Source organism: Danio rerio, chromosome 2 (genome assembly GCF_052040795.2).
Source record: "Danio rerio strain M-AB ecotype USA chromosome 2, GRCz13ab, whole genome shotgun sequence".
Lineage (NCBI taxonomy): Eukaryota > Metazoa > Chordata > Actinopteri > Cypriniformes > Danionidae > Danio > Danio rerio.
In genome coordinates this window covers 40807711-40826017 of record NC_141022.1, presented here as the reverse complement: position 1 = coordinate 40826017, position 18307 = coordinate 40807711, and the positions used below count along the sequence as shown (strand labels likewise).

Below are 18307 nucleotides of genomic sequence, written 5' to 3'. Positions count from 1 at the left end.
CAAAGGAGAATGCTGGCTTTTGTTGCTGAATGGTGTTATTGCTATATCGGCCAGCAGATGCAGACTAGCTTTAGCTAAGTAGTCAAAGCTTAAATAGAAGACAGCTGAAGCGACCTGAACGGAAAACATCTGCAAATGCTGTATCTAAAACAACGTTCTTTCAGTAGGTACTTCTTTTGACTTTGTAATTGCTAGTAAATAAAACTTTGTATCTGCTAAAAAGTTCTATATATTAAGAATGGGTGTATCATGAATTTTAATTTACACATAACTTACTACATTCTCCATATTGTCACTCAACATACCTTTACTTCATACTTAACACTACGTTCAACAGCGTCTATCGATTTCTGCATGCGGCGGTGTTTAAAATTCTGGGTTACTCTTCTGCATTTGAACTTCAAATCAAAATAGCTTAAACCAATCATTTAAAACCTTACAGAAATACATCGCGAGATCTCTGTTGGAGCTGTATGTTTGACTTTACTGTTTTTTTTTTGTTTTTTTTTGTCCATCATGAAAAAGTTTTCCTGTATACATTGGTATTTAAAGGCGACATTGGCATTACAGGCACATCTGTGGCCAAAGCTCTTTAGAATTGAATGTGTTTTGTTTCTCCTTATGATTTTCTCTTTATAATAGTATCTTTATATTATTGAGCATGGGGTTTTATAAATTTTAAATTCACCCCAAGATTTATATTTACTCATTTATTCGCCCTCGGGTCGTTCAAAACCTTTGAGATTTTTTATTCTGTTGAATACAAAAAATATATATTATGAAGAAAGCTGAAAACTTGTGAGTTGTGACCATTGCCACGGAGGTCAATGGTTAAAGGTTTCCAGCTTTCTTTTTAGTATCTTCCTTGGTGTTTAACAGCGGAAAGAAAATTAAATTTTTTCAACATTCTTCAAGTTATCGTCTTTTGTCTTCAACTAAAGCTCAACCAAAACATTAAATTTTTGGTAAAGTATCCCTACGAGGGCCATGGTACACCTCAAAGGAAAAGGATGAACGAGTGACGGTATCATGTTTTTGAACATTCAGAGTTGTATATGCGTCACTGTCACAGTCACCCAGACATGCTCGAGGGCACTCAACACCACGTCTGCCAATGAACCGCACTACATTTCCCATCATGTCCTGCAGTCACACACCAGTTCCAGGTCACCTCTTGATTACACACAGCTGAAGCTCGTCATGACTGCTTACATTAACTATACACACTTCACTAACACACACACATCTTTGCTAAGCCTGATTATCCCGTAGTGAGGATTGTCTAGCTGTGTTGACCCTTGTTTGTTTTACTGTTTGTGTTTGTTTGTTTATGTTTTGTCTTTATACACGCTACTCTTTGGATTATCTACAAGCTACTTACTGTTCCTGTATTGAACCTTGCTTGCCAGGCCCCTCTAAATAAAAACTGCATTTAGATCCAATCTCTGTTGTCAAGTTGCTTACGTATACCGGTTCATTCCTAAACACCACATCAATGGTGGAGCTGAGAGATGAAAAGTTTTGTAAACATTTGCTCTGCTACTTGACTCTCCAGTTTGCTTATGTTGTTGTTGTTCTACTGTCTGACTTCCGTGGAATGAGAAACTCATTCAGAGCAGAAGTAAACATAAGACAAAGAAGGCAAATTACCAGAACACACCCATCGAAGGTGGAAATGCAACGGACAAATAGTAGTTCAAAGGTATTTTGGAGTAAATACACCCTCCCCCACACCCTCCCATCCCCGCCCCCTCAAAAAAAGCTTGCTTTGATGAGAGGTTTAAAACTGACAAAACGAATTCAAAAGATTTTGTTCGAAATGACAGAATTTTTTTGATTTGGTTTAAAGTATGCCAGAGCCTTGAGGTTAAAGGGCTCCTCTCAGCACTATATCTAGGGTACTGCGCTTGAGACCTGGTAAAGTGCTGATGAAGGAGCACACTTGCTCCACACTCCACTGTGACGGACTAGAGTCCAGGAGAAGCTCCGAGCCACTGCTGCTTTCCACTCGGCTCTGCTCTTGCTCTCTGTTCTGCTCCTTCTCTCTTTCAGCTTGTAAACGCAGTCTTGTTGTCATCGGACCTGGTGGATCTTCCTCCTCCTCTCTCTCCATCCACACTGAATTGGACACCATCTGGTTGTCGCTGGCTTGATGGGACCCTTGGAGCTGCTGAGGAAATAAGTCATCACAGTAAGTCTCAAGATTGTATTAACTATGGGATTTCATTGGTTTGTAGAGCTTGATTAAAGGGATAGTTCACCCAAAAGTGAAAAGTCTGTCATCATTTACCCAACCACCACCTGCTTGTTCCAAACCTCTTTGAGTTTCTTTTTTCTGTTCGACAAAATTAGATATACTGAAAAATGTTGGAAGCAGAGGTGTATAGTAACAGATTACAAATACTCATACTACTGTAATTGAGTAGTTTTTCTCAGAAATTGTAATTTACAAGCAGTTTTAAAAAAGTGTACTTTTACTTTCCCTTGAGTACATTTTTAATGCAGTATTAGTACTTGTACTCCACTACTTTCCTTCAACCTGCAGCCACCACTTTATTTTTTCTTAAGCCCTGTGTTTCCTGTCCATTCAAATCGCATATAGAAGGTAAATCGCATCATAATGAACTACCTCAAGACATGAGCGATATAATTACAGCAAACTGTTTGGTAGCATTAAAAGTGTCCAAGTAGATGTCCAAAATCTTTACATACATTGACCCAGAGACTGTTTAGATGCATGTCACTGATGAGAAGATAACGGATGTTTACTGCATGATGACCAAAATGGCCTTAAACACCCAGCAGGCACAAGACATCAACATGACTTGACGTTGTACTCCAACATTGTGGAGACGTTGGATTTTGTTTGGAAATGAAAATTGGGTTGACGTCACAACTGAACGTCAGGCCGATGTTAGTGTCCAACGTCAAATCTAAAATCAACCAAATACCAATGTCTAATGTTACAGCTTGACGATGTGTGGGCGTTAACACTATGATGTCAATATACAATATACGTTGGATAGTGATTGCCATACTTGACAAATAAATGTCAGTGTTTGACGTCAATATGACGATGGTCACTTTGTAACACAACCTAAAATTAATCAAACATCAACGTCATTTGACATCATTATTAGACATCAAAATAACGTTGTCCTTAGACACTGGCTAGACATTGAATTTTGGTCAGCTGACATCACAACCTAAATCTAACCTAATATTAACGTCTTATATGACGTTGTGTGCCTGCTGGGCAATAACTTAATGTACTATAGAATGCATCCCTTTAAAGTGATTAGTTTTTACTGACCGGCCTGGGCAAGTGTTCTCTAGCACTGCCGTTTAAGCATCTGGATGGTCTTCCTCGCTTTCCCATGGATCTGTGGGGCCAATAGGTGACCTTTTCTTCTCTCAATCGGTTTAGACGCTTTTTACATCTCAGGTTGAATCTGTGAGAGATAAATAGGGCTGTTTGCTACAGTATGGTTTTATGAAATTGCTGAATTAGCATTATTATATTAAAACAAACAATAGGTCTACACTATATATATATATATATATATATATATATATATATATATATATATATATATATATATATATATACATTTTTTTTTTAGCAGCAAATTAGCAGTTTTTAAGGATCATAGACATTTAGAGAAATGGCTTCTGAAAATCAGCTTTTCTAAGCGTTTTAAAACGTTCAGAAATTGACTGTTTAACATTGTAAAACTGTTTCACAGTATTGCTGTTTTTTATTTATATCAATGCAGCTTCTGTGATGATAATAGACTTCAAAGACATATTAAAAAACACTTAACCACAGCTCTTTACCTTCTGGCGCATGTCATGGAGCAGAAGCGTTTGGATCTGAGAAAGGCCTGAGCCAAGCCCCTTTTCCCACAGAACTCACATTCCAGGACTTCAGGCAGCTTTTCAACTGTCTGTTCTGAAAGCACAAGAGGTCGGATAGAAACATATTTACTGAATAAATTAGGGGTGCATTATTTTTTTGTCTGTACACTTTTTTTTAAAATACCAACAATTATGATGACCAACAAATATGCAATTGATTTTAGCGGTTCAGTGAGCAAATGATGACAGAATTATAATTGTTGGGTAAACAAATTTTTGGGTATGCATTAGACACTTTCTTATCAACACTTCATGTTTCTGAAAACATTGTGCAATTTCCAGTGTACTTCACGCAGGTAAGTGGGCTTGATAAACTACCTGTTGGTGACAAAGGATCTTTTTCTCTCCGTATGCACCAGACACCTTCATGTAAGCACCCTGAAAAATCTGTGTGTGTGACTTTTTTCCTCTCTGGATGCTTGGATGAATAAATAAATAACCCAGACTTGCCATAGCATGTATAAACTGCAACTCTCTTAAGATTGGAAGCGCTTCTTTTATCCTCACTTGTAAGTTGCTTTGGATAAAAGTGTCTGCTAAGTGAGTAAACATACGTGCCAAACGTTAAGCCTACCGTCCTCTGCTGGTGGGTCATCAATATCGGAGTCACTGGAGCTGTCTGGATGGTCCGCATCTATCAGGGCTGATTCTCCATCTTCTCTGTTTTCTGGCAGTGTGGCCTGCAGGTTCATTTCTAAGGAAGCATGTCTCACCTATGAAACACACCAGCACATCAATAATGGGCTCACCAGACAAGCTTTTTGTGTTTCAACTTCTAAAAGAGTGAAGCACTTTGCAACCAGTTCTAAAGGTGATTTTAATAACTGGTTGATCAGCATGTTTGGCCACAGACCCTCACCATCCATCTTATTCTCTTCTGTCAGAGATTGAGATCTTTGAGCTGATGGCTCAAATCTATTAGAGAACCACAGGCGTCATTAGGGCTTCATGGCAGCTGTGAATTGCTACATGGTCAACCAATGGACATACCGGGAACGGCTCCAGGCCCTCTCGGATGACGAAGCCCTCAATGAGGTGTGTGAGGATGTGGGGTCTACTGATGGCCTGTGAGGGCCGACCTTCAGGGCTCTCTGGAAGGCTGGCGGAGAAGAGCCTGCTGGAGCTTCTTACCGCAGAGGAGAGAAGGGGAGGGGGGGAGCTGGTGGCATGTGTGGGCTCCTCCGGTGACCGGATCACTGATCGGCTTGATGGTACACATGGCTGCTCCTGATCAGCTGTGGACAGAGGAAGTTCAGGTTAGACCAGTTGTTCCCATTTTTTTTTCCAGGAGACCCCTTTATTTGACCCTACACCACAAAACCAACAATGAGTGTCAATTTGATGAAACTGAGATACATCACATGAAAGCTGAATAAATAATCTTTCCACACACCTATTTGGAAATCTGGAATCTGAAGGTTAAAAAAAACGTTTATAAATGTCACCGCCAAAAGCTTAGTGGTTAAGTGCGTCAACATATAGCACTGAGGTGCCCTATATAATTCTGTCTACTCTCTACTGTCCCTTACAGTAATGCTCAAAATAATTATACAAAGAAAAATACTAAGACCACTGCCTTTAGATTTATCTAAATGAAGGTCTTGGCAATCCAAATTACTAATCAGAAATTGAGTTTTGATACTTACAATAGGAAATTTACAAAATATCTACATGCAACATGAGCATTAATTAATATTTGAATCATATTTGGCATAAAATAGAAATCTATAATTTTGACCTATACAATGTATTTTATAATTTTGCCACACATATTCATGTGCAACATACATATTTTGTGGTCTAGGGTCACATTTTGGCATTCAAAATCAACCCCTCACCCCAGAATGAATCTAAGCAGAGAAAAATTAACCAAATATTAATTACAAAATTACGTTTAAAAAAATGATAAAACATTCTTTTCTCTTCAAATGATCATTTGTTTGCATTTTCATAATGCACAATGTATTTATTTTCATTTAATATTTGCAATAATCTCTGACAACAGGTGGTGTCTGAAGCTGGCAGAAATAGAGATTTCTTGATATCCTTCAGGTTGGGACCACTAAGTTAAAGTTCTGCAATTAAGGGTCTGATACATTTGTGAACTGAACTGAAAGGCAATCTAGTGTGACTAAACCAGGCAAGCTTTTGTAAAAGCATGTAGCATATACTGTGGCCTTTATGAGCATTTTGTCTGGCGTCAGTGTATGTTCAGAGTACCTGTCAAGTTTTCTGGTTGATCTGTTACAACATCAGAGCTTCTCTGTGGTTCATCCGATTGGGAGAGTGTTGGAGAAGAGGACGTTCTGCTATTCTGAGGTGGACTCGCATGTTCTGCATCTGTCACCAGAGTCAGGTTTTCACTCTCCAACAATGGCGTCACCTGCTTAATGTCACAGTAAATACAAGGATAGAAGTACTATACCATATTCAAATGAATAGTTCAACCAAAAATAGTCATCCTTTACTTATCCTCTAGTTCTAGAGTTTTTTTTTGATAAACTTTTAATGTGATGTATTAATATAACATAATAATGTTGCTTCAAAAGAATAAGTTGCTCTTTTCCATTCAATAAAACAGAGTAGCACATTTATTTTGATTAAAAATAAAATTGCTATTGTATAATTGTTATATCAAAGCTAAATTTCAGAATCATTATAATCTTCATTGTAACACGATCCTTCAGAACTATTAAATTACACTGATTTGGTGCTCAATAATTTTTTTTTATTATTTATTATCAATTTTGAAGTCTTAATGTTTTCTGGAAACAATGACAAAAATGTGTTAAACCTTAAGTAACTTTTAGATTAATTTGTTCCACTTTTGTTTAATTTGTTTGTGTTAAATTCAATCTTGCCAACTCCATATATTTGAAAAGAAAAAAACTACAATAAATATCATAAATGTCTAATATATACTATGAGTATATTACTGTATAATACACTACAGTATATTACGAGTATATAGTCTGTAATTTTAATACTCTACGCTTAGACATTTTTAAATCATTTATCATGTTTGATTTTTTTTATTTTTATGGAAAGAGCAGCTTTTGTATTACCATGAATAAGAAATGGTTTTAAATGAAAAGTAGTTCCAACATGATGATAGAATTTTAATTTCTGACCGAATTATGCTAGATTCCAGTTCAGCTGCATTATTAATTTAACTAGGACTAACCGATGCTTCAGTTTGTGTTGCCGGCTGCACCTTTAGATCCACAGCCACAGTCTGTGGTGGTGGCAGACTCTGAAAAGGCAGCTGAAGTACAGCTTCAGTGAGGGGCAGCTCCTCTTCAGACAGCAGCGTGTGGTCCGACTGCACCTCTACAGCCTGAACTGAGCGCAGAGCCAGTCTCTGTGGCTGGACCAGCTTTAGAGGAGGAGGGCAGGACAGTGGGGTATACTGGGACACTGGCTCCAGTGCTGGGCCCAGATGAAGAGGTGGAGGATCGGGCAGCACTGCTGGCGGAGATGTGTATTTAGTCTGATTGGCTGTTTGGTTTGTGGAGGAGGGCACTGAGAGGAGTTCGGTTTGCTGTGATTGGACAGTGGCTGTCGTGGGTGTCGTTCTGGTATGCAGAGTAAAAGGTGTAGGAGAGCCGTCCTGCGCTGTGACCCTCAGAGTAATGGGATGGAGCTGTCTGTGAGTGCTGGAGCTCTGCTGGATGATCAGGTGCTGTGGTGCCACCCTCGGGCCGGATGGGCAGTGCAGCTGGTGTCTGATCAGTTGATGAGACTGGACGGGTGTGAACGTTGCTGCAGCAGAGACAGACATTTGGAACAAACAGAAGCTCAGTTTAAACTATTCAGAACTGTCTAAATAGAGAAACATCAGTGGATCTCAACATTTCTTTAATCCTTTTTATTAAAAAAAATTAAGGAATGTCAATGTGTTAAAATCCAGTTTTTTTCTCAGAAGTTTCAGTAATCACATGCAACACTGAAAAAAAAATGGTTCAATGCAAATTTTGGCAAATGTAAGCTGAATTTTAACAAAATAAGTTGAACATTACAAAATGTAAGTGGTTTGTTTAAATTCAGCCTATAAAAAATGTGAAAATCGAATGAATCATTTTTTTTAGTTTACTAGAGACTCACTTTTATACAGAGACCTGGAAGAGACATGATGGTGGAAAAAATGGGTGGGAGAAATAAACTAAGTTTAAGGAGAAAAAATATATATATATATATAAAGTTTTTGCCTTCCCTCGACAAACACTTTCTGTTCACTTTATACATGTCAATCCTCCTGTTTTTGCTGGGATTTTCACGTATTTTACCATTCTATTCCGCTATTGTCCTATCATCAAGTATTTACCCATATTTCTCCTATATTTTTATTCCTTAAAGCACATTGAAATTAATATAAAAATGTCTGCATTTGCTTTCTTTCCTTTAAAGCTGTGTATCACTCATCGCCCTTCATATGCAACCTTTGAATCAGAGAATGCCCGCTGACTGACGGACACGCTCCATATGATAAACTGATCCCAGATCAGCTACTGTACATGCCATTTAAAGTAATGACTCAGTTATCAAACAAGTGAAGAGCAGCAAATGAGTCTCTCGTTTTGTTTTGTTTGATACCAGAGGTGTCACTATAAAAACACACAGATCTATGATGAAGGAATTGTATTACTTCAGTAACTCTTTGTGCTCATTTAAGAGAAAATTAATTGTTTAAAAAAACAGGCAGGACGGACATGTTAACTTATTATATTAAGTGTATTTGTCTGTTTAAACATGCACCCAAATCCTAAAGTATCCCAAACCTTTGCTCCTCTTTAAGTGGTGTGTACAGAAGCTAATCTGGGATCGCTTATACATACATTCTCTGATTCAGAGGTTGCATTTGAAGGGTGGCGATCGACATACAGCTTTGATGAATAGAAAGTGAATGCAGACATTTTTTATTAATTTCAACGTGCTTTCAAGATAAAAAATCTGGGAAAATGCTTGATGATAGGATGACAGTGGGATAGAATTGTAAAATACGGGAGAATCCCGACAAAAACAGGAGGACTGACATTTATGAAGTGAACAGGAAGTGTTAGTTGAACAGCAGTTTTGTGCAAAACATCTTTGCGAGGAAACGCAAAAACTAATAAACGTTTTCCTTTATTTTTTTCACGCAATTATATTTCCCACCACCACGTCCCTTCCAGGTCTCTTTACTTTTAGAATTACAACTAACAAGCATTGTAATTTCAGATGTTTTTGAAAATTCTGTGTTTTAGGGTGTATATAAATATAAATGTTGACAGTTGAAGTGGATCAAATCTTTTATTAAAGTTGTCCTAAAAGCAAGTGCGCGTTCTTGTCTTAGGATGACATTGAACTTGTAAAATCACTTAAATTGCTGATTACTATCTAAATGACAAAAATACAGTGACCCTTTTGGTAGTGTGTTATAGCCCTCTAGTAGAAGCATTGTGTCATGCAATATACTCTGAGAATTACAGTTATTTATTTATTGACATCGATGGTAAAGAATCTCTCACATACATGGAATCTTTTCTCAAGAGTGTGAATTTTACATTGGCAATCGGGGGGTCAACTGTTAGTTTGTGTAATACATGCTTCGGTCATTTATGTATTTGCTTTTAATTATATCTAGTTTACTAATAAAATGTTTTTACGATTTGAGGGATATTTAGTTTATTCTGACCTACTGTATTCTCTGATTTTTCAGATTTTACAGTAGGTTAAACTACAAACTATGAGTCTAAATTGATTTTATTTTTAGGTTAAAAATAGATACAAACACCTATTTTACGAGAAAACTAAGTCTTGTGAACACGATGTCTACTGGTGCTCTAGATTTGCCGCTTTCAAACTTTTTCTGATTGGCATTAACAATAGTTTTGAACCGTTATAGGGGTGGTCAAATGTACATTATTGATTATTTTAGTTATTAACATTATTATTTAAAATAAATTCAGAGTGTAATATTGGCGACGCAGTGGCACAGTAGGTAGTGCTGTCGCCTCACAGCAAGAAGGTCGCTGGGTCACTGGTTTGAACCTCGGCTCGGCTCAGTTGGCGTTTCTGTGTGGAGTTTGCATGTTTTCAGTTTGCATGTTCTCCCTGCTTTCGCGTGGGTTTCCTCCGGGTGCTCCGGTTTCCCCCACAGTCCGAAGACATGCGGTACAGGTGAATTGGGTAGGCTAAATTGTCCGTAGTGTATGAGTGTGTGTATGAATGAGTGTGTATGTTTTCCAGAGATGGTTTGCAGCCGGAAGGGCATCCGCTGCGTAAAAAATGTGCGGATAAGTTGGTGGTTCATTCTGCTGTGGCGACCGGGGATTAATAAAGGGACTAAGCCGACAAGAAAATGAATGAATGAATGAATGAGTGTAATATTTCTCAGTATTATAGAACTGACCCCCCAAACATCTTGTTTTGACCTCCTTCAGGGGAAATCAAGCGATAATTAGTGGGGTCAATCCCAACCCAAATCACACTATAATTCACATCCTGTCTTTTCATTCCACAAAAGGGTTTTAACTGGATGAAGGGAACTACTCACTTAATTGTGGAATGTAAAATATTTATTTTTAAGACGTCACTGCAAAAACACTTGGAAGTGTTTCACACTTTTAAGAGTGTGGCTTAAATAACATTAAACCCATTAAATAGATTTAAAAAATATATATTTTGTGACTTACAAGGAGGAATGGCTGGTTGGGCGGATGGTGTCTGAGTCACGTTGTTTAACACTGACACGCTTCTAGATGTTTCTACCAGGTTCTGGGGCAGCTGTGTGGACTTGAGTGGGCAAATGGACATCTTGGGAGGGGGAGACACCAGCGTCTGACCCTGGAGAGGAGGCTTGATCTGGATGTTCTGTGAAGAGGACAAAACATACGGTATGAACCTGGAGCATTTGTAATCTTTTTATTGATACTGTAGATAGTGGGGCACTCTTTGTGTCCATGACTCAGTACTGATATAAAGAGAGCTGGAGTTCCATCACTCTGTGTTGAAGCACTTTGTGAAGTATGCATGGGCAATGAGTGATGGAAAAGACAAATTTTAGATAAAATTTGCAAAAATGTTTAAAAATGTTTGGACTTGTGGGAAAAAGAGTTAATATGCCATGTGTGACTAATCTGTTTATGCTGATGGTGCCTACTGTTTACCTAATTACCAATACTGCCGTCAGCCACTGTAACAAACTGATGTAAACACACCTAAGTCACATTTAGGATTTTTTTGCAAATTTTAATTCGCTTCAGGGCTGCAAGGTGTCTCATTGGTTAGCACTGTTGCCTAACAACAAGAAGTTCACTGGTTCGAGTCCCGACTGGGCCAGTCAGCATATCTGTGTGGAGTTTGCATGTTCTGCTCATGTTCGCATGGGTTTCCCCCACAGTCCAAAGACATGCGCTATAAGTGAATTGGGTAAACAAAATTGGCAGAAGTGTATGAGTGTGTGTAAATGTGAGAGTGTATGGATGTTTCCCAGTGCTGGGTTGTGGCTCGAAGGACATCCACTGTATAAAACATAAGCCGCAATAGTTGGCGGTTCATTTCGCTGTGGCAACCCCTGATAAAAAAAGGGACAAAGTCGAAGGTAAATGAATGAGGATGAATAATTAGCTAGATCTTAGGATGGAAACCTGGCTATGATTTTTTTTTTTTTTTTACAACTTTAGATAACAAGAAAAATACTACAAATACTAAAGAATTGAATCATAAGACGAACACAAACAAATAAAAAATTGTAATAATTTGTAAAGATTTACTATTTAATAGACCTGACATTATATAAACTAATATTGATCAGCTTAGGGATTGACTGCGATAAAAATCTTGGCTGAAGCAACAAGCTTTTATTTGGAAGCTGATTACCGATATATAGAGTGATAAATCTAATAAATATAACTAATTACATGTAATAAATATTTATTTATATGTACATTTATTCTATTTGATAAGTAAAATTTTCTTCTAAAATTTGCATTTCCTTCCTATTTTTATGTTTAATGTTTTCACTTTAAAGGGAATGAAAAGAACCTGTACATTGCCATAAAAGTAAAATTACTGAATCTACACACAAGAGCCTGAAGAAAATGCTCATTTTAGAACATTACAGATGAAACTCTTCAATTCTTAATATAATTGTTTTCTTATGACCCATTTCCACTGAGTGGTATGGTTCGGTGTGGTACGCTTTTATGGCCGTTTCCACGGTCAAAAGGTACCTAAAAGCGAATCGTACCGTACCACTTTTTGGGTACACCTAGTACAACAAAATGTAACCAAAAGGCAGAGCAAGACGCACAGCTGAACGCTATTGGTTTACAGAGATACGCCACTCGCTTGTGCAACAAGCAAAAATTAAAAAAAAAATTAAAATTTTTCATTTTTAGAAAACACAGCGAGACATTACAATAATAATATATACTTTTAATAACAAGCCATGGTCGACCCGAGCTCAAACAAACCTTGAACAGCCACAAAGCCAAGAAGAAGAGCAGAATCTACCCTGTGCCTTGTAGTTTTTTTACAAGGCTGTCTAAAGCGCAAGTGGTTTTGCTTTCTCACTTGCACTCGCAGGACGTCTACATTTTTAGTTCTTGAGCTAATGCTAATAACATGCGCGTTATTATTGAAGTGCTTCTGACATCCAATCCTTCCAGAAACGGACAAACGCAAGACTGACGTGTAAAAACAAAGGACAAGCCGAAAAAAACAAATGAGCAAATGATTTGTTCAGCAACCTAAAACATGAACAAACTGCCATGTTTAACAATTATCATCACATTTTGGACTACTATGATCTTGGCATGATGGAATTACTCTTTAACTAGAGGTTACATGTGCTGGTGATGTTCAAAGACACAGATGAGAGGTTTGCACTGACTGTAGGCTGTGTGTTGTGTTGTTTTTAACCCAAATAAGGACTAATTATATGCTGTGTGTAGATTTTCTGTAACTGGTAACATATCGGGCACTGTACGGGTCTGTATGTGTTCATATATGTTGCATTTATTTATTTTATATAACTGCAGTTGTTACAGTAGGCAATTTCTCACTATCATTGATCTGCAGTTATAATTAAATCCTGTTTATAAAAAGGTTAGTAATGAACATGTATACACAAGTATTTAAGTGTATAAAGCATCTGTTTTGTGAGAAGTGCTTCTCATACGATATGTGAGCAACCCGTACAACTTTACTTTGACATTTCTTCGCGCAAGAATGACGTTGACTGAAACTTTCTGTCGAATACCACGCCTTGGTTTTACCATTGGTAGCCTTTTAGTAGTAGAAACGCAAGCCTGATGAGGGTGACCTGTACCAACCCGTACTGTACTGTACCACACAGTGGAAACCGGCCATAAATACACTGGACAACTGATTTCACTCTAAAAACTGAAACAAATAAAAAAACATGGAATTTGCACGAAAGCCTTTAGATTTTCTTATCTCAAAAGCATTACCAAATTGTGCATAATCCATAATGTATTATCTAATGTAAATTAGTAAATTTTTTTTTGACATTTTTTTACATTTTACCTATACAACGTAATGTTTATATAATTCATGGTTAAATACGTAAAATGTACTTTCATATGTTCCAATATACATCAGCAACCCTGTTAAATGCACAGAATACTATTCATAAATAAAGCAAAAGAATATCATTCCATCCCAAATATATCCACATGTGTATATATACAGTAGATACTCTTTTGTCTTACCTGTGATGATGCTGATTGAGAGGAGATTGAGCTCACGACAGTCAGATCAGGCTGGACGGCAGCTACAGTGGCAGCGGGAGTAAGAATCAGCTACAGGTTAAGAGACAATGACACAACATCAAGTCAAGTCACTGGAGACTTGAGAACACCAATGGACTCAAACAGCACAATGCTTTGCGTAAACAGTTGCTCACCATCTGAGTGCGCAGGTACATCTGGGCCTGGCTGCCTGTGGGAGAGCTGTTTCCTAGAAGCATGGCCTGCTGGGAAATGGCCCCTCCTGTACTACTGGAGCTAGTGACCTGGATACGAGCCATTGGCTGAGTTACAGGAGAGGTTGGTATGGGGATCTAGAGGAGGAAAGAGATTTTCCTTCATTCATTGTTAGTCAAAATGCTTAAAGATTTCGTTTTTCTTTGATCAGTTTTGAATAGAACAGATTTGTTGGACACTAAAACATGCTGGGATGTTGTAAGCCAATGTTGGGTGATTTGGGTCGAATATGGACAAACCCAACTATTACGTTTTAGACTCCGATCCATGACAATGGCATCACAAGTCAGGTGATGTTTCTTTTGCTTCCGGAGCATTTTAACTCATTTAAAGCCTGCTGTCCATGATATTGGACGTTTGTCATCCAATCAAAAGGTTCTGCCTGTTTTTGTTTTTTTTTGTAATTTGAAAAATATTCAATCAAATTAAAATTCATTGTTATTTCTATAGCGCTTTTATATAAAGTAGATTGTGTCAAAGCAGCTTAAAGATTTAGTCAATTGAAACAGTGTCAGTGCAGTTTTCAGAGTTGAAGTTGAGTTTAGTTCAGTTCATGGTTTAAATTTCAGTGCTGAAAGTCCAAACACTGAAGAGCAAATCCATCAATGCGCCGCTGCACAAGTCCTGAAACCAAGCAAGACAGTGGCGAGGAACAAACTTCACCAACTGACAAAAGTGAAGGAAAAAAAAACCTTGAGAAAAACCAGGCTCAGTTAGGCACGACCATTTCTCCTCTGTTTAAACTTCTTTTAATGTCCAATTAGCTAACTGTTTTTAAATGCAGTCTATAAAAATAAATCAAATTAAAGGTTACAATTTTCAGGTTTGTAATGTCTGGAAGACCAACAATGTGTTTAATTTCATTTTTATTTTCATGTTTTTGCAGCAATTTATTCTTAATTAATAAAAGTTCATTTGACCAAATGTTTTGAACCCATTTTTTAGTGTTGGTTTACCATACAGTATAAGAAGCGTATGCCAAATTAACTCGTTGGTCCAACCATTGATTGCTCTAATGGCCAATGCTAGATACATGATATGAATGAGTTTGTTCATTTTTGACAACAGTTTTTAGAGGTAGTCAAAAAGAAATTCATCTGGATTGCTTTTAAACTGTATATGCTTGTGGTTTAATGTGTTCAAACAGCCACCTACACTCTAAAAATGCTGAGTTGTTTTAATTCATCTTTATTTCTACAGCGTTTTTACAGTGTAGATTAAGTCAAAGCAGCTTAACATAGAGGTTCTAGTAAATTGAAACTGCGTCAGTCCAGTTTTCAGAGTAGAACTTCAGTTTAGTTTAGTTTAATTTTCACCGCTGAAAGTCCAAACATTAAAGAGCAAATCCATCAATGCGCAGCTCCACTAGTCCCAAAGTGTGCACCAGCCAAGCCAATGGCTAGAAACAAATTTCACTGATTGATGAAAGTGAAGGAAAATAAACCTCAAGAAAAACCAGGCTCAGTTAGGCATGACCATTTCTCCTCTGGCCAAACTTATTGTGCAGAGCTGCAGTCTAGGCACTGGATGTGGGGAATGCTTAAACCAGTCAAACATGGACTAACACATTGTTGGGTTATGTTTTTCAATTTCACCTTTTAACCGTTGGGTTTGTCCATATCTGACCCTATGTTGTGCTTAAAACAACCCTGCAATTTTATTTTTTAGTTATTGCACCTATTGACATGTTGATGAAGCACTTTGTTTTGAAAACAAAAATTACATAAAAAGCTCATTCTCTAACCAGTCATGATTTTAACAAAAAACCCAGAGTGTTTTGCTGCTATAAGAGCAGAAATGAAAGCTTTTGCTCTCCATATTTCATTGTCACATTTCACATTTATATGCAATTGCATTAACCTACATTGTAATATTTGATTTTTAAAAATTTAAAAAGAGGGCCATATAAATACACCTGTTTATGGAACCTCCCTACATAAAAAAAAAATTATAATAATAATAAAAGCACTTACTGATGTTTGGGTCACATTAGCCAACTGAGGTGCATTTCCATTGGATGATGAAGGGGACGAGGTAAACTGCCTGCCATTAGTCTGTGCAGCCTGAGAAACAGCAGGAATGCTTATATTATATTATTCATTCATTCATTCATTCATTTTCTTGTCGGCTTAGTCCTTTTATTAATCTGGGGTCGCCACAGCGGAATGAACCGCTAACCTATCCAGCAAGTTTTTACGCAGCGGATGCCCTTCCAGTCGCAATCCATCCACACATTCACACACACACTCATACACTAAGGACAATTTAGCCTACCCAATTCACCTGTACCTCATGTCGTTGGACTGTTGGGGAAACCGGAGTAACCGGAGGAAACTCACACGAACGCAGGGAGAACATGCAAACTCCACACAGAAACGCCAACTGATCCGAGGATCAAACCAGCGACCTTCTTGCTGTGAGGCGAACGTGCTACCCACTGCGCCACTGCGTCGACATTATATTATATTATAATTATATTATTATTATTATATTATATTATATTATATTATATTATATTATATTATATTATATTATATTATATTATATTATATTATATTATATTATATTATATTATATTATATTATATATCAGCCAATCACATGGGACCAGCTGAATTGATTTAGGCATGTAGCGGTTAAAGTGATTAAAACAATATGAAGAACAATCTTGACTATTAGAAAGGGGAACAAAACTGACTTTGAATGTAGCATATTTGTTACTGTCAGATAGGCATAAACAGCAAGAAAGCATGGCATTCATCCACCCAATTATGAAGGACAGCCTGTCAAACATACCTACAGAATCAGCAGAGACCCAGCTGTTCTTTTAAGCTTAATTGGGATTTAATCTTGAAAGATTGTAGAAAAATATAAATATGCAAATCTGTTAGCCAATCACACTACTAGGCATTTACTTCTCAGTCTACTAATCTACCACATCTATTTAACTCGTCTTCGGAAGAGGGGCTTAAACAGGATAAAAAAAATTGCTTTTTACTCTCATCAATCTTTTGTGTTTAAAAGCAGTCTAAACCACATGCATTCCGATTACAGGAGATTTTTGAAAAGAAATGGAGTAAATGGCTGGCTTTCTTCACAATGACAACATAATTATCTATAACTGAACATTAACATAATTCTAGAGGTTATGCATAATTGTGAAAATATTTTTGGCAACCTTTTATTATAGTTTATTTTATACTTATTTTATTTATTTATTGATTTTGATGAGGTCAAGTTAATATTTGTATATATGTATGTATAAAGATATACATGTGCGGAATGGATGTATTTGCCTATATCCTCTATGTATATATGTATGCATGTATACATGTATATGTATGTATATATGTGTTATTATTTTTATTTGTTTGTTTTGTTCTCACTGGTTATATGTTCTTAAAAATCAATAAAAACCAAGTTATTACAAAAAAAGCAGTCTAAACACCTGTTTCACACCGCAAGCGCAAGCAGTGCGTGAGCAGCGCATTAGGAGAGCAGAAGCTCATCGGCAGCTGCTGCACAGATCAATCTATCTCTGTCTATTCTATCTAGTTACCTATCTATCTATAAATACACTTTGCTTTTTTATTTTATCTGCACCAAGGCCTGCGGCAACTTCCTCCCATGCTGTTTCCTTAACCTGCAAGTCTTAATTTCACAAATTATATAGATCCTCAAGAACTGTACGTTCAAGAACTACGTCTTTTCAGGTGCACTCAGTCAGAAGACTGTGATATCATGTCATTTTGTTTTTGATTGTCAGGACGATGTAGGCCTATAGTTATGATTCAATTTAGGTATAATTATATATATATACATGATCAAACTAGTGTGCAACTTATTAAGCAAAACTAATACTAAAATTGTTTTAAATTTGGTTTTGTAGTTCGGGCAAAAATAAATATTTGTTGCAGTATTATTTGATTGAATATATAAAAATCTTTGAATATCATTGATGTATTTATTGGGTAAAATTGCTACTTTTTACTGTCATTTAATGTGTTTTTGGTTATTATCAATGTACTGTCACTTTTTTAAATGTGATCAGCAAGCAGCAAAAATACACCCAGCACCGAAACTATCGCAGCACTGCTGCTTCAGTGACGCTCACACCTCTTGTATGCAGTATGAAAGCTCCTATGTGTTAACATGGATGCCGAAAAAACACGTTCTGCTCACACTTGTGGTGTGAAACAGGCTTAATAGACTTCAAAGGCTTGGCTCAAACAAGTCTGAATTGGCATGTCATTAAAAATCACATAGATGCAATTAAAAAAAATTATAATTTTGCTGCTTCTTCAAACTACTTATTTAAAATGAGCTGAAACATTCTTAAGATTTTTACTTGTTTTATGTTCAATCCACTTAAATTGGTTAAGAACTTAATCTATTTGTGTT

The 18307-nt window shown here is 36.9% G+C and overlaps 1 protein-coding gene across 4 annotated transcripts in view; it reads right to left on the bottom strand.

Annotated features, from left to right (window-relative positions):
* phc3a (polyhomeotic homolog 3a) overlaps positions 1–18307 on the bottom strand; it is a gene marked incomplete in the record, with an annotated part of 27746 nt that overhangs the window by 2165 nt on the left and 7274 nt on the right. Inside the window, 11 exon segments of one of the 4 annotated variants that reach the window (NM_001443288.1) lie at positions 1915–2170; positions 3314–3452; positions 3838–3952; positions 4493–4631; positions 4909–5153; positions 6139–6304; positions 7103–7680; positions 10593–10776; positions 13635–13724; positions 13829–13984; positions 15881–15970. In NM_001443288.1, the coding sequence (NP_001430217.1) occupies positions 1915–2170; positions 3314–3452; positions 3838–3952; positions 4493–4631; positions 4909–5153; positions 6139–6304; positions 7103–7680; positions 10593–10776; positions 13635–13724; positions 13829–13984; positions 15881–15970 (2158 nt within the window). 4 annotated transcript variants of the gene reach the window in all.